The 16,976-nt window shown below is 40.0% G+C and overlaps 2 protein-coding genes across 4 annotated transcripts in view; one reads left to right on the top strand and one right to left on the bottom strand.

Annotated features, from left to right (window-relative positions):
* The window catches only part of LOC117305067 (four-jointed box protein 1-like), a 24,305-nt gene extending 11,121 nt beyond the window's left edge, over positions 1 to 13,184 (top strand). Inside the window, exons 1-6 of one of the 3 annotated variants that reach the window (XM_033789783.1) lie at positions 578 to 601; positions 4,043 to 5,022; positions 5,699 to 5,875; positions 8,165 to 8,345; positions 8,828 to 8,977; positions 10,687 to 13,184. In XM_033789783.1, coding sequence (XP_033645674.1) covers positions 4,140 to 5,022; positions 5,699 to 5,875; positions 8,165 to 8,345; positions 8,828 to 8,977; positions 10,687 to 11,140 — 1,845 coding nt within the window. In that variant the 5' untranslated portion in view covers positions 578 to 601; positions 4,043 to 4,139 and the 3' untranslated portion in view covers positions 11,141 to 13,184. The other 2 variants (XM_033789781.1, XM_033789782.1) reach the window with 2 other exon arrangements.
* Positions 13,179 to 16,976, bottom strand: LOC117305068 (contactin-associated protein like 5-3-like). The gene is made up of 3 exons (XM_033789784.1): positions 16,881 to 16,976; positions 16,133 to 16,313; positions 13,179 to 15,069 (listed from the first exon to the last, which is right to left on the bottom strand). The coding sequence occupies exons 1-3, from the start codon at positions 16,941 to 16,943 to the stop codon at positions 14,891 to 14,893; spliced, it is 423 nt and encodes a 140-aa protein (XP_033645675.1). The 5' UTR covers positions 16,944 to 16,976; the 3' UTR covers positions 13,179 to 14,890.

Here is a 16,976-nt window from a genome sequence, read left to right as displayed (position 1 = left end):
GGGATCCATGGAAGTATTGAGTGAACAGTAATGTAAAGAGACAATATACAGGCAACTAATTCCAAGCAATCTCCAAAAAGAGAACCCATTCAAATTTGAATGTTCACAATAGTCTTGTGGACCGTAAGACATTGTTTGATCAATCTTCATGTGCTACCACTGTAGTTTGTTGCCTCCAAGTTGCCTGAAAAAGTTGTCTGGTGTGACCATGGCCCGACAACAATCCAATTAATAATATTTTAGTACCCTTTCCCTATTGTGTACATAGGGGAGTTCATGTTACAGCACTGTCAATAATGCCTTTTGATTGATGTTTGCACCAAACAATATCTCAATTGTCAGCAAAAATATTGTAAAGAGTCACTCACGTGGAGAGACTACGTATTCCCGAGTGGACCAATGTGTGCTTTTAAAAGTAACATGGACGCCTTTGATTGGTCTTCGCTCGTGTCGCTAATCCGTTTCAAGAACAGTGACCACATCAGCGTGGCGGTGACTTGCGGGTGTTTGAAAGCCAAAAAGGCTAATAAACATTGATGGGTAGATATAAAACAACCTTTGTACTGACTTGAAGCTCACTTCGGTCGCGTCTACAACTCAAGTAAGTGTCTTTGGTCTTGCTCTCAAGCCTTAACATCTCGGTCGCTTCATTCAACCCACACAGGGCATATACTTATTCATTTTCTTCTTTCATACTTTGACTCCCGCTATGGAGACTGATAAGCTAACTAGTTGAAGGTAAGAATGTGCTTAACCAACTTGCTTAGCAGGTTGTGTTCATTTCCGTATATATATTATTGCGAAATAAATATAAAGTTTCTGACTTACGCTGATTTTGATTTTGAAAAGCTATGTGTTTTAGTTCCTAATTGCGTATGAGCTTTTCTCCTGAAGACAGTCAGAGCATACTGATGAAACGTCAACTTGCTTAGCAGGTTTTGTTTATTTCCATATGATCATTCTATACAAAAACAAAATGCGTTTAGTGGCTTAGTTCATAATTTCATAATTTCATCATAGGCCTAAGCTTTTCTCCTGAAGACAATCAGATCATACTGATTGAACCGTCGAATATATTGAAACTACCTCAATGGCGTGGTGCACTGGCTTTCAGTTCCCAATTGACTGCCTGGGTTTTCCCCTGGAGTAACTCCAAAGTTCCCCCACCACATATAAAATTGAAAGTTCTTTATTCTTTTCATTTGGCTCTAATAAAAGCGTTGAGAATTATGCAAATCTCGGATATCAAAATAGTGTACCATGATTGTTAATTTTCTTCCCCCATGATAAATACATTGACAGTTCAAATAAATCCAGGTTATGGTGATTGTGGTTTACACTTGTATTAGGCTCTTCGCCAGATGAGTCCGCCTACTCGAAATACTTATAAAACGAGTCGACCTTTTAAGGAAATAAACTTTAAAAGGTTGAAAGTCGGTCTAACCATGGTGCAAGGCTAACACAATGCATGCGCCTTTTTATTTAAATCTTATTTATCAATAGACACATACTAAAAGCCAGGCAGCTACGCAAACTGGTATAAGTTAATTTGCTGCTCGTGTGGTGACGAATAGACCAACACTTGTTTTGCGGTCGAGATTATTAACGGCAAACTGTTTTAAAAATTATTTCGTGACTATGCACGTCACGTATTACCTAAAGGCCCCGTTTATGGCGCTTGCCTTTCCGCAACATTATGCGCTTATTACGGTTATGCGTGTTTACGTCTGTTCTTGACCGTGGAATGGTCATGGGAAATCAGAGCAATCACAGAGAGCGACAAAGCACCCCCTCATGCACGACGACATTTTCAAGAAAGTAGACAGATAATAGTTTATAAAGATGTAGACAATGAATACACTGTAAAAACGTTGACCTTAAACGGATTAGCCCTTTTCAAAACGAAGAACTCTATGGGCTTCGGCGTAGGCTCTGTCGGTTATTCTAAAACGCGTTTTTTTTTTGAACAGGCACGGATCCCAATCTAAATGCCGTGGTTTCGAAAAGGGTCAATGACAGCATTTTTACAATTATAATCCCTTTAAAGCTTTCATGAGCCATTAGGTAACCCATCGGAGCCGAAACAACGGGCCAAGATTTCAAAATCGCGGACGGAGCCTTTAGTAAAAAGCTGAAGCGATGGTGATAGGCATTTTTGTAGCGACGGGGATAAAGAATATTCATTTTGTTTTTACCCTTAGTGTACACCGATGTGTGTTTTCATACTCAGTTCTTTACCCGAATCCTGTTATTATGCAAGTCGCCAGACACACAAGGCCTGAAGGCCGCTTCAAAATGTGGGCTACAATTAACTATTTTTCCAGGGGCCGTTTCCACCTATTCTCTAGGGCGGAAACAGGGTTACCCCTTTTACAGTCCATACGGATTTAGGCTTGGGTATATGTGGCTGGCCTTGTCCTGTGTACACATGTCGTTTATGGACAAACACACATGACGTAATATTAAGCAGTCTAGACTGCTGAATAAAATACCCCACCCTTTTTCTTTTCTCAATTGGTTCTTTTGCTCTCGATGAGAATTAAGACGCTTACATAATTCTGGGAGTACCAGGAAATCTTTAAGATGTTTAATGGCACCCTGGACACTATTGGTAGTTGCTCAAAATAGTTGTTAGCATAAATACTTACTTGTCAGCGATCAATTAAAAGCTGTTGATAGTATAAAACATTGTGAGAACTGGCTCACTCTGAACATAGAGCAAGGAACAGACCAGCAGCCGATTTCACGAAACTTTACGCAACTGCGTAAAGTCCATTTGCGCAACGTTTATGGCGCAACTTACGCCATAAACGTTGCGCAAGTGGACTTGCGCAGTTGCGTACAGTTTCGTGAAATCGGCCCCTGGAGTATAGTAGGTTTTTAGAAAGAAGTGATTTCTCACCAAAATAGTTGAATTGAATTCGAGACCTCAGCTGAGCTCGAATTCATGGCATCTGAAAGCATACAATTTGTGCGACAAGGGTGTTTGTTTTTCTTCCATTGTTTTCTTGCAACTGCGAAGACGAATTGAATTTATATTTTCTCAGATTTGTTATTTTATACAATATGTTGGGATACACTAAGTGAGAAGACCAGTATTCTCAAATCACTTGGTGTATCCGAACATATGCATAAAAAAACAAACCAGTGAAAATTTTGACTCAATTGGTCATCGAATTTGCAAGAGAATAATGAAGAAGAAAAAACACTTTTGTTGTACAATTTGTATGCGTTGCCTAATAAAAGGCTTATAGGCATGAAATGGTGTATAATTTGAGTGAGAAATTACGTCTTAAAAACAAACTACGTTACTTAAAAGTGAGCCGTTTCTAACAATGTTTCATCAACAGCTCTTAATTGCCAAGTAAGTTTTTTATGCAAACAATTATTTTGAGTATTAACAGTAGTGTCCAGTGCATCTAAGACCAGTCAGTATCTCTTGTTTACAAGCGAAGTGCTATGGACAGTCTTTTGATGTTTGTTGGTGGGGTACACCCTGTCATATGGACACGTCCCCCCCCCCCAATGAAATTCACATGTATTTCCACAAACACATTTCCACAAAATTGCAGAACTACATTGTTTGCTTTTATACCAGGATACTAACATTTCGTAATCACATTCTCAAGGACTTTCATTTGAAGTTATTTTGACAAACTGAGTTGAATTATTTAAGCCTGGATTGATCACTATACATTGTAATAGAACCGTGTGAACTCGGTTGGGATGTAAACCACACGCACAAAACTGTTACGTTACAAAATGTTGCTTGTTTTCATTATATGTTACGGAGTGCTGTGTGCTGTACATGTTCACAACCAAACCTCACAATGACATTTTATTGGCATGAAATGTAGGCCAATGCAAGGTCTTTTTCTCAACTGTCGTTGTTGACACCGGGGCCTGATTTTATCTACAGCTGCTGTAGAAGAATGTCAGTCATAAACAACAAGTTTTGCAGTACATTGTATACAACACGTGACGGACTGAACATTTTGCTCTTTGTGTGAATGACATGACATCTCTTTTTCTCTTTCTGCAGGTCGCAACTATCTTAACTTCCACTAAGCAGAAAGGACCTACCCACACCTTATGGTCTCAAACTATTTACCCCAGTGCCGCGCGACACCAGCGAAGACATGAGAAGCCTGACAGTTTTTGGCGGGATTTTCGAGTGCGGTTTTTGTTTGTCTTTGTTTCTGTGCCATGCTGCCGCTTCATACGGCGATGGCTCTGTCCATTTGCAAGGCAAGTTCAGCCTCGACGTCAACCTGCAGAGAGAATTCGACAAGACCGTGTCAGAGGTCAAAAACATTCTGAACTTTACTGATAAGGAACTGCTGGACAAACTGAACCATACTATTTACAAGGGTCTACTGAATCACGTTATCAGGGAGTCAGGGTACCTGGCTGAGTTCCATAGCGGCATTCCCGAAGCAGACGACAATATGGTCAACGAGTTGGAAAAGGCGGGATTTGTTGTGCTGGCAAATCTAGCCAAGAAAGACGTACGTGGTGGGGCCTCCATTGATACTGTTCTGACGTCAGAATCTGATGGGGCATGTGCCCCATTGGTACCTCATGTTGAGGGTGGTGGCAGACACCGTGGTTTTTACACCAAACCGTCAGCAACTCGCAATGCATCTGAACAACTTCCTCACAAAGTCCAACATCATAACAAGAAGTCAACTCTACTTGACCCAGTGTCACCTCTACTTGACCCCGTGTCGAGTGCCCAGCTGGACTCTCGCTCTGGATCAAAAGCAGCGAAGGACACGAACAGCATTGGTTCCGAACACAAAAAGCCTGCAGAAGAGCAAGGACAAACGGAGAATGATTTTAACTTAATTCTGGAAGATCCTTTGAGTAAAGTGACTCATCGAGATACCCAAAACACAATGCAAGACGACAGAGGTGTATCATCAGCTAGTGACAACAATAGGTTGGTCAACAAAGAAGGCTTGCCGATCCTTGAAGACGATTTATACTGGTCAGAAGAGCTCGAAGAGGTGTCACCAAAAGGTAAAGGTCAAAATGTAATGGAAGGTTTGATGTTTTACAAAATGTTTGGTAACTTTTATTATTGTCCAACTCTCCCTAAAAATCACAAGTGGTATTAACCAACACGTGCTTCCGATGACTCACTGGACTCGAGAAATGTTTTGTCATATTTGGAGGCAATTTAGAAATTGTGTGATTAACATTAAAGCAAAAAATGTGGTGATTAAACTTTGTCATGCTTCGTCTTTGAAAGGGCAAGGGCACCAAGGCATTTCTTCCTTGGCTTAGGGTACCCTGTTATTCTTATAGGACATTGTACATTTCTACTGGACATTTCAAAGGCACCAAAGCAATGACCAGGGCCCAATTTCATAAAGCCTGAAAGCACAAACATTTGCTTAGCATGAAATTTCTTCCTCGATAAAAAAGAAGATAACCATGAACCAAATTTTAATTTGATGCATAATTGCTTGTTACTGGCACTCGGCTCTTGTTTGCTTATCCTGAAAATCACTTGAAACCTTGGTTGAAAATCCTGTTTTTATTAAGGAAGAAATGTCATGCTTAGCAAATTTTTGTGCCTAGCAGCTCTATGAAATTGGAGCCAGGGAGCTTGGAGGCTGTCGCCTTCGTTGCTCAGACCTAACATTTTTCTGTTTGCAATTCTTAGTTTCTCGTCTCATTGTTTCTACCGAAGGTTTTAGCCAACTAGAACTTGAGCAGTGGAAACAGAGTTTATCTTCACAAACTGTGCAATCCGTCGAGCCCGGTAATCCGAATAAATGCGGCAGGGAAAAGAATCGATTTCTTGTATTGAATGATGGAACGAGGCTGTGTGCTCGGTATCGACACCCATTAATTACGAGTATGACCGGTAAGTGTCGGTTTTTTGTATTTTCGGTTTTCAGCAGAATTAGAATCGTTTATTTTTGCCAATAATTAAAACCTCACAGCAATTTGAAGCATTGCTCTCACATCTTAAAAGAACACGTTGCCTTGGATCGGACGGATTGGTCTATACAAAGCGTTTGTAACCGTTTGTTATAAAGTACATTTGATTAGATAGATGTTGTAAAAGAAGAATACAATAATCTACACAAATGTGCCTCGAAATTGCGTGGTTTTCGTTTTACAGTTCGCGAACTAACACGATCGGCCATTTATGGTAGTCAAAAATTTGACTCCAATTAATGGCTGACTGTGTTTGTCGACAAGGCAAAAGGAAAACCACGCAATTTCGAGGCATATTTGTGTGGATCATTGTATTCTACTTTTAAAACCTCTTTCTAACCATATGCATTTGATAGCAAACGGTTACAAACGCTTTGTATAGACCAACTCGTCCGATCCAAGGCAACGTGTTCCTTTAAAAACAGGCCTTTAAAGCCATTATTTTCATAAAACATACTGTATATAAATTCAGGCCTGCATGATTTGAAAGGGAGTTCCCAACGTGACCATGTATACAGCCCTTGTCGTTAAGTTTATTTATCAACATCCTCAAAAAAAGTTGCGATAATTTGCACACAATCAGACTTCTGTAGCAAGATATCTTTCGGGGGAATTCATTCAAATTGAAACTGTTCTTAAAATGCTTTATACTTTCAAAAGTTTCAAGTTAGTTTGCATTCGCCATTCGTTTGAAGACTGATAACCAAATGAATACATTCCCTTTAAATGCCAATACGTAAATAATGAGACCCTTTCTTAGCCAGGGTAAAAATGTTTCTCAATACTTGGTAATTACTGCATGTCATCTGCCTACCTTCAAAATGTCCTTTCTTGTGGAACCTCTTGGTGGCGTGCTTTATTATAAACAGCCGCTCTCTTAATATTACCCATTATACAACAATGTGTGTTAGCACCGTATACTCCGTACCTACCCGAGTTCTGTGAAAAAGAATCACAGGCGTAATACTCGGGTGGGATTTGAACACACGACCTCTGCAACTCTAGATTCTTAACTTAAATATTCATAATTATTTGACCCGCAGATTCTCATATTATGTGTTATATTTATATCTCGTTCTGACAATTGGTATTTAATTATTATTTCTGAATATTGTTGTTTCTTCTCTTCCTAAAATTTATCCAACTAGGGAATTTGTAAATGTCATCAGCCCAGATGTAGCTGTCCCTCTCTGCGTTGTGATTCCCCAATCACAGGGCCAGCTTGAGAACATGTGATATGATGTGAGAATTAATGTTTGCGTCCGTTTGAGAATTTTGCCCAATCAAAAATATTTACATTATGGCTGAAAAAAAAAAATACAATATGCTCTCGACAATAATCTGATTGTGCTGAAGCCGAAGTTACTAAAAAAACTGACGTACCTTTTTTTTCACGGGCAAGGCATTGATCGGCCAGTGTAACTGGGACGAAAGCCACACCCAAAGTAAAAATTAGCGGCAAAACAATTATCACATTCTTAAATGCTTCATCACTGGTACCCGTCAGTCTATCCGTTTCTAACCTAATTTATGTACAACCAACTAATTGCTTACATAGAGTAAACTGCCACCCCCTACCCCCCCCCCTAAAAAGCTATTGACGCCAATGTGGCGCCATCTTGACCTCTTCATCAATTTGTGCTGTCAAATTGTTTACTCCGCCAAATGTCCGACCGTGTTAGTTCCCACCGCAAAGTAAAAAAAAAGCCACACAGTATTTGAGGAATATGTGTGTGGTTCTTTATATTCTACGATCAAAATTTCTTTCTAATCATGCCTTATTATACAATAAAATGGTTTCAAGCGCTTCTCATAGACCAGTTTGCCCAATCCAAGGCAACGAGTCCCTTTAACATTTTCTATGTGAAAACAAACAAATTACATTTTGTTTAAAGGAACTGGGCACCTTTGGTAATTATCAAAGACCAGTCTTCTCACTTTATATATCTCAACATATGCTTAAAATGAAGAAGAACTTCTAATTCTGAAGTCTCGGAATCAAATTCAATAATGTTTTAGTGAGAAATTACTTCTTTCTCAAAAACTACGTTACTTCAGAGGGAGCCGTTTCTCACAATGTTTTATACTAACAACAGCCTCCATTACTCGTTACCTATAGTAAGTTTTTATGCTAACGTATTTTGAGTAATTACCAATAGTGTCCACTGACTTTAAACTCCACTCATATATGTACACATTTGTTTCTTTGCAGGAGAGCTGTACAGCTTCCACCTAGGGCGCATGCTCGGTATGACGAACTTGCCGCCATTACACGTCTCCATAGCAACGACAAATGACACTCTCTGGAGTGGTCTGGAATCCCACTTCAATGCTGCAGAATGGGAGGACGGGAGAATGGTGTTGCTGACTAAATGGATTGAAGATCTTGGCGGGTAGGTTTGCGTGTGTCAAATTGTTTAGATATCGGCTGTGTTCGATTAGCTTCCCCGGATGGACCCTGATATGAGCTAATCGAACGCCAACAATCTCAACAGTTACAACAACAACAACACATCTCAGGCCTGAGAAAACATGTGAACAAGGGTGCATAATTTGAACCAGAAACACCACCAGGGTTACCTCTACTCGTCTACAGTAAGTGTACTGGTTTCTTTTACGTGCATTGTCAATCCTGCATACATGAGACCAATGGCTCAATGCCACATGGGAATGGCAAGGCATTTATGGTATCTTGCTCAAGGACACTGTGTCAATTGATGACCGGGACGATAAGTAGACTTGGAACTTCTCTCTACCAATTTTCGGGTGGTAAAAGCAATTTGCAACATTCAATTTTCACTAAATCATTTTACTTCAAAGACTGATATTATGTTTACTGTTTAATTTGCGATTATTTTTGGTGTATATTTTGCAGTGCCTTCTTCCCAGATATGCTCGTCACGGGACCATTCCCCGTTGGGAGCAATTACTCGCAGTTAAGACAGCTTAGAAGCGAAGAGCTCCTCGCACTTCATCAATGGAGTGATCTTCTCGTATTTGACTTCCTTATTGCCCACTTCGACAGGTAAACATTCTTCAGACCACTTGTATACAGCTTGAGTGTTCTTTTATATCCCCACTTACTTCGTATTGCTATGTCATCAGACCACCCCAATTCTGCCCAACCTTCAACCTTTAGGGCACCAAGTACCTTTATCTCTGTCATTGAGGTAGAACACTAGTTAGAACCATAGAGGTAGAACCATAGAGCTAGGACCGAATCAAACCAACGAAAAAACTAACCGTTCATTTGTCACCAGGGCATCCTAACTGAGCCCCTTTATGTCCTTAAATGATCTTCGACTGCACAGTCGACCACTTCCCCTCTGTAAATGCCCCAACCGTTCCAACCCTAGTCTGGGTTCCTAGACCATTGGTGTTGCGTGGTCACACACAACCAACGTTCCGATTATGCACGGCAAAAACTGTACACGCTTGTAATGAACGAACGCTAGCGGGCGCTCTGTTTCTCTGATTTCCGGATCTCCCCATGTCCTGTGCTCAGGAAATCAGAGAAACAGAGCGCCCGCTAGCGTTCGTTCATTACAAGCGTGTACAGTTTTTGCCGTGCATAATCGGAACGTTGGTTGTGTGTGACCACGCAACACCAATGGTCTAGGAACCTAGACTATTCCAACCCTTACCCCAGGGCACCCATGCATGTGTAACCTTTATCTATGGAATTTCAGTACCGGCCTCTCATTCATCAAAACCCAGCCATGGTGGTCCACTAAAACTAATCACCCCTTTGACCCCAGGGCATCCTGGTCCCTTTAGGTTCTCGAATGATCTTCGACTGCAAAGTCAAACACTTAGTCCCCCTCTTTCCCCAACCGGGTCCCGCATTCAACCTCAGGGAACCCAAGTTCCCCTATCCCTGTCACTAATCAGCACCCAGAGTCTCAGTAATAAATAACACCAAAGGTAGCCAAGCCTTTGACCCCAGACCACCCTTTTTGTGTCCTTGATCTTTGACTGTCAAGTCAAAACACTTCCCCCTCCCCTCCGCCGTCCACTTAAACACCGGTAGCTAATCTTCCCTTTGGGCTATGAAAGTCCATTCAAATTTTAAGTGGTTGCTCGTGGATAAACTGTGCCCGTGTTCGGGTCTCCATTATAGGTTGTTTTACCTTTGGTGCTAACTATTGAGGCATGGTGGTAACACCATAGACCTTTTCGCAAATACTGGGGCGCGCGCGTAAAGCTTGGAATTAGGTGCATTGTGGTCTAGCTGGTATCCAAATTTTGATTCATATCTATCCCACAATGCACCTCATTCAACAGTCTGCGCTTGCGCATTGGTATTTGCGATAAGGTCTATGTAAATGCGTCTCTTTTTGTGTGCTTGGAATCTTAAGAATTGTTCAGGTCGTCATCCTACTTTTCCACCGTCACAGCTTCAAGTTTACTTTAGACCCCAATCGTTTCTATATCAAAATTTCCTCATACTTTCTGAAGTTTTATTTTCAACATTTTTTGCTTAAAATTGTCTTTTAACTATCTGCAATATTGATGTATGTATTAAAAATGTTATCTTTTTAATTTTTGAGAAACAGTAGTAAATACTAAGTAATTGTTGCAAACTGCAAACAATAAGGACCTGTGGTATAACATGCAAAAAAATAGTTATTAACGACCTGTCGTTTCGACCCTAGCACAGTCTTTCTCAAAGGCCAATACTGATTAATACCAGTGTACTAAATTTCAGATAAATTGATGTCCCTTTTCTTTTAGGCTCACCATAAACTTAGCCGGTGTCCGTTATTACGACGACATCTCGATCCTGAGAACCCAGGTCCACAACTTGGTGCAGCATCCACAAACCAAACAGCTGTGGATTGTGGATAACGAGAGTGGACTCCTCGACGGCTATTCATTCCTTCAGGTAGAGAACAAAGACAGCTTACTGCACAGCGAGCTCCAAAAGGAATTACTACAGAAAATCTGCATATTCCGCCGGTCGACTGTCGAACGCGTGAGGGCGCTGTTGGAAGACCCGAATCCCGCCCGACTGCTCACGGAGCGGGTGCTTCGGGAGGATCCACTCAGTAGAGGGGTGTTCCCTGAGTTTGATAAGATCCATAAGCACGGAGGGATGCTTAGAGAGAGATTGCAGATTGTTCACTCGTGGATGGAAAGCTGCCAGAAACAAAACATTGCCAAGAATGCTGGAGAGTCGCAATCATAGAGCTATATATAGCTCTATGGTCGCAATACACCTCTGACCACTCCCCCTTTTAGTCGTCGCCCTTTACGTCATGGGTTTTAGAGCCCTTTTTTTCTCGAAACAACAGTATTAGCTCTGGCTTAAGCCCGGTTCATACTTTCTAATGTGATACGAAATTCGACGTCACAAAATTCGCAACGAGCAAATCGCATCAGTCCAAATGTGCTGAACTCCTTGTAAACGTTCGCTGTAAAAACAGCCAGGTTACGTCAACATTCGTATCGCATTAGCTTTAATTGCATTCGCATTCAAGTAAAACCTTACTGTGGTATATTGTGGTGTCCTTTAATACCACGAAAGAATTCTCTGCAGCAAGATATTCGAAGAAAACAAAGTCTCATAATTAGTTTTTTGATCATTTTGTTGTGAACTCGATCTTGTGGCTATGTATTGTGGTTTCATTTTACACGACCAAGAGCAACACGATTTCGCTACTTTAAGATTTAAGAAAACCAGAATCTTAATTCACTTGTATTATGTAGTGACTCTTTTGGAGCAGATGAACAGAAAACTTCATAGCATAATAATAGTAAGGTATAGGCGTTTACACAGTCTGCGTTCACTTAAACGTACTGTGGTGTTTTGAGGTGTCGAAGAAAAACGCATTTCCCACCGGCCCTTCAAGATTTTAGGAAAAAAACACAATCTTAGTTTACTTTTATTCTGTTGGGATTCTTGTGGACCAGAGGAACAGAAAAACACCACAGCATATAGTTTTCATATAGTTAGGTGTTTATACAGGCTGCGTTCATTTAAATATACTGTGGTGTATTTTGGTATCCTTCTATACCACTTAGAAGTAAAACAAATTCTCTACTTCCAGATTTTACAATTAAACAAAGTCTTGGTGCACGGGTCATTTTGTAGTGAACTCTTTTGGAGCAGATTAACAGAAACCTTCATAGCATATTACTCAATGCTGCAAAGGTGGTTACACAGTCTGTGTTCACTTAATATACTGATGTACTGTGGTGTTTTGTGGTGTCAAGTAAAACGCATTCCCCACTGGCAAGAGTTTAGAGGGAGAACAGAAATCTTAGATTTATAAGGTTTCTATATTGGTTGGACCTCTATCATTGAAACATTATGTCCAAATCAGCATTATTTATTTTTTAGGGGTGTGGAAATTATTTCCCCCGGGGCGTAAGCATCAACTTTTGTCTGATGACTTTTCCCTGGCCCTTCATGTCAACTTTTGTCTGACGCATGTACATAATTATAAATGAACTAATCTAGAGTTACAAAATTCGAAAATAGATTTTGATCGAGTGGTATTATATTATATTATTAGTTCCATCTATCATTTTGAAGCTGGTATTCATTTTCGTCAAGTCCTAAAATTCTGATTGCGTACAAAACAACTTAATTTATTATTTGTCAAAGTTCTTTCCATAAGGTATTTCCTCCTTCTATATTTATGGGATTGTGTAATTTGATTTCTTCTGAGGCGCTTGCGCAGTTGAAAGAAAACTCCGAGGTAATAGCCGTGACATGTGACATCATACTTTCAGCAGGCTCGCAAGTAATGCCTGCCTAGATATCGGCCTTTTAGAACCTGCTGGTTTCCTGCCAGACGACCTTTCTTCTGCATGTCATGGTCACAAACAGAACTGATTATATCTTTTCATAACGCACATTATCGTCGAAGTGAAATTACTCTCAAAATGTGATATACTATTGATAGGTATTGTACTTCTAACAAGTAACTTTATTGCCAGTAATTACAAGATTGCTTATCAAACGTGTGTCTTCTTTATAAAGGCACTGGACACCTTTGGTGATTGTCAAAGACTCACCAACATAAAAAAGTAACAATTCTGTGAAGATTTTGACTCAATTGGTCATCGAAGTTGAAGTTGCACAAAATAGTGTGCTTTTATTATGCTTAAAAAGGGCTTCAGTCCTGAAGTCTTCTCATTTGAGAGAACGTTACTTCTTTCTCGAAACTAAATGACTTCGGAGAGAAGAGAGAGCCGTTTCTCACAATGTTTTATACTATCATCAGCTCGCCATTGCTCGTTACCATGCTCTAACAACTATTTTGAGTAATTACCAATAGTGGTGTCCAGTGCCTCGAATACATGTGAATGAAAGAACAACTGTTATTGGGCCCAAATCCAACACGCACAAGTACTTATCTTTGTACTACATGTACTTCATTAAAATTAATTACTCACTACAACTCAGGAGTCAAATTGGAGAACAGGTATTAGCATAAATTGTATTGTTATTCTAACCCTTTTTTATACAGGCGTCAATTGTTGTCTGATGCCCTTTTCTATTAAATAAACACGATGGATCTCTGTGACTTGTCTCTAGTATTAATATTTTGTAAGTTTACGTTTAGAAGTGTTAAGTTAGAAGTGTTAATAACTATTTTGTTCGAACCTCTAGTTCTGTTTTTCAAATGATTTTATCGCATCTCAACAAAAAAGATAATTATTCACACTCCGATGATTTATACATTGAACTTTAACCTAAAGCTACAGACTTGATCATGTATCCCGACTTAGATAATACCGTGGAAATAGAAAATGAAAACAAGGCCTAGGACCAGTTTCTAGAGGCGCTTAAGCAGAATATTTTGTTTAAAAATGTCCCGCCGTAAAAATGAGCAGGATACCAGTCACAAATTGTACATGTGACATTGTAGTTTGGCCGGTAACCTTAATCTGGTAAGCATAATGTTGTTGTGCTTAGTTACTTGTTGTGCTGATAAGCAGTTCTATAAAATTGGGCCAAAATTTAATCTGGATAGTGGAGGTTCAAAGAGCACTCCCCCCCCCCAATTTGGGCATGTAGGAGAGGGCGCCCCACTCAAAATGGATTTATCTGCACGAGATTTAAGCTGGTATTTTTTTTTAGAAAGGGGCGAAGTTGAGTCTGAATGCTCAACATCATCTGGACTTCCAGTTATCGATTATTCGTTCAGTGTTTCATTATCATTTTGAATAAGGAACTAGTGGTCGATTATTTAAGATTACTTGCGGCCTCCGTGTATTGTATAGAGGCTAAGATAATTAGCCCAAGTCCGATCAGATGTTGTATTATTGGGTTTTAATTATTGTGCTTGTTTGTTTTTATAAACACCGGTTTCTAAACTACCGGTGGCCCTGAATTCGGCATCCTCTGTCATGGCGTGATTATCTCCCATTCGAATCAATGTAACTAACTGAGGTTGGAAGAAGAAATAGTCTGGTTCCTGTTTGTACAATGAACGTTAGCATCTTTTATTGCTATAGGATACAGGGATTATGGCCAAGATGGTGGCTGCATGATTTATAGCTATATATATTAGCTATTTATGGGAAGGGATCTTACCATAGCTATATATGACTATTAATAATATGTCTAAAACAAAGAAAAGAAAAATGCTTCTACATCTAAGTTTGGCGCAAAAAAAGTGCAAAAAAGTCTGACTCCCATTTCGTACAATGAACTGTATAGCGACAAGACGATTTTACGGTATATAGTTGTATTTACGTTAAACAACAAGAGATAATATATAGAGATACTTAAAGTCACAATTGGCTGGTTTTTTTTTGCCAATTAAAATGTTGTTATTAGTAAACATAACCTCGACCAAAATAATGTTTGCGAAAGTCAGTGCGCTACCTACGGCCGTTGCATGAATGTAAATCGCACTGCGACTGCGACTGTGGCAGGACGAAAATATACACCAACCAACGACGTGTCAGTCAGTCTACTTTCTCACGGGCCTGTATAGCACTGAAGGCTTTGGAGCTTGTACCGCATCTCTTTTGGGGGCGCTGCACTCCCGAAGTGAAGCGCGCTCACGGGTAGCTTGGTTTTGTCGGTCAGAAATCCACCGTCGGTTTTCCAGACGTCAGGTCTAGCACCACAGTTACAACGGTGCCCCAACTCGCAATCTATATAACGGACATTTCGTGATGGTTTAGTTTTAAAGGCAGTTGACACTATTTGTAATTTCTTAAAATAATCATTATCATAAAACCTCACTTGGTAACGAGTAATGGGGAGAGGTTGATAGTATAAAACATTGGGAGAAACGACTCTCTCTGAACGTAGTTTTCGAGAAAGAAGTAATTTTCCACGAATTTGATTTCGAGACCTCAGATTTAGAATTTGAGGTCTCGAATTCAAGCATCTGAAAGCACACAACTTCGTGTGACAAGGATGTTTTTTCTTTCATAGTTATCTCGCAACTCCGATGACCAATCAAGCTCAAATTTTCACAGGTTATTTTAGGCATATTATGTTGAGATACAGCAAGTGAGAAGACTGGTCTTTGACAATTACTAATAGTGTCCAGTGTCTTTAATAAAATAATAATAAAAATTATAATAATAATAATAATAATAATAATACGGCGGATATTGAATACAGCAAATGCAGAGAAAAAATGAAGAAAAACGTAATATTATTATACACAAACAGAGCAAGAATTAGTTAAATAGGTGAAGTAAACAAAATGGGTTTCCAGCATCGATTTAAATACACTGAGTGCAGGAGAATGCAAGGAGGGGGATTGTTCCGTAGATTTATATTATACATAAATGATTTTTTTTATTTTTTATTTTTTTCTACTCCCCCCCGCTTCTTTCTGGATCCTTCCCTTAATCCCTTTCCCCTCTCTTTTTCTATAAATGGATATATGTATTTGTTTGTACTTGTTTTATGCCTCTGAAGAAGGTCCGGTTTGGATCGAAAGCTAAGGCCATTTGCTCGGCCACATCCCAGCGGCCACTGGTCTACCCAGGACCGCGGGGATGGGCTAATCAGTTTGCCCAGATTCTTGACCAGGAAGTACGTCATGCGTGCAGTGCACAGAAACAGAACCACCGTGAGTGTGATGCGTGATGGGACTGGTCATTTTCTTTCTTAACCAATGAGCGTGCTTGATATGTGTACCCATCCCAGAAAGTCCAAAAGTCTCTCATTAACCTGGAAGAAGGTGGGCAGAAAACTTACCGTTATCCACAGAGCAAAGGCATCCCTCGAAATTCTTGGATCCGCCCCAGTTCATCATCCGGGCACCATCACGTGACACCCACCAGGCCAGCTGATTGTCCCCGTTCCAAATCTTAGCGTTTTTGCACTCTGCCACGAGATTCTGCCTGCAACGTGTTGATTGGCCAATTAGAGATGTTATCTAAACATGGACATGATGTCAAATTATGGGAGTATTAATGTGGTGATAGAAAAGAAAAGAACAAACCCCAAATGGGGCGGGGCAAAAGTAGAATAGTGGGGTGCTGTAAGATTTGCTTTTATTGACATATTGTACCAATATCACATATCAATGGACCATGTCTTTATCAGTTTTACAGAACCCAGTAATTCATTGGATAAACGTGTTTAGTGACGTTGGCTTTCCACATCTGTGTTTTGATTGGTCTGGGATGATGTGGGTGCAGCTGACAAACATCACCTCAGACCAATCAAAAGACAGATATGGAAAGCAGTCGTCCATCTGTTTGCTATATGTGCACTGTGTATACCTATGAACCTGGATGTACATCGGCTTGCGACTGATAGTGGAGCAAAAAGAGCCATGCATTCTCTGAGCTACTTGCCTTTCCTCACATTGCCTTTCCCAAAGCAATAAAAAAGCAACAGTTTGTTGTCTATAATCGGGAAAAAGGGTAATCAAAATCATACACAATCTTCCAGAAATATAATTCGAATTGTGTTAGTAAAGAGGTGATGTATATCTGACCTGATCCATAGGAACTGAATAAGCAATATTCACATCGTACGGGTCGGAATCAACCTCAGTCATGACCCCAGGGATCGTGGGTGGTATGTGTGTAAA

This window comes from Asterias rubens, chromosome 22, assembly GCF_902459465.1.
Source record: "Asterias rubens chromosome 22, eAstRub1.3, whole genome shotgun sequence".
NCBI lineage: Eukaryota > Metazoa > Echinodermata > Asteroidea > Forcipulatida > Asteriidae > Asterias > Asterias rubens.
This window is presented reverse-complemented; position numbering and strand designations above follow the sequence as displayed.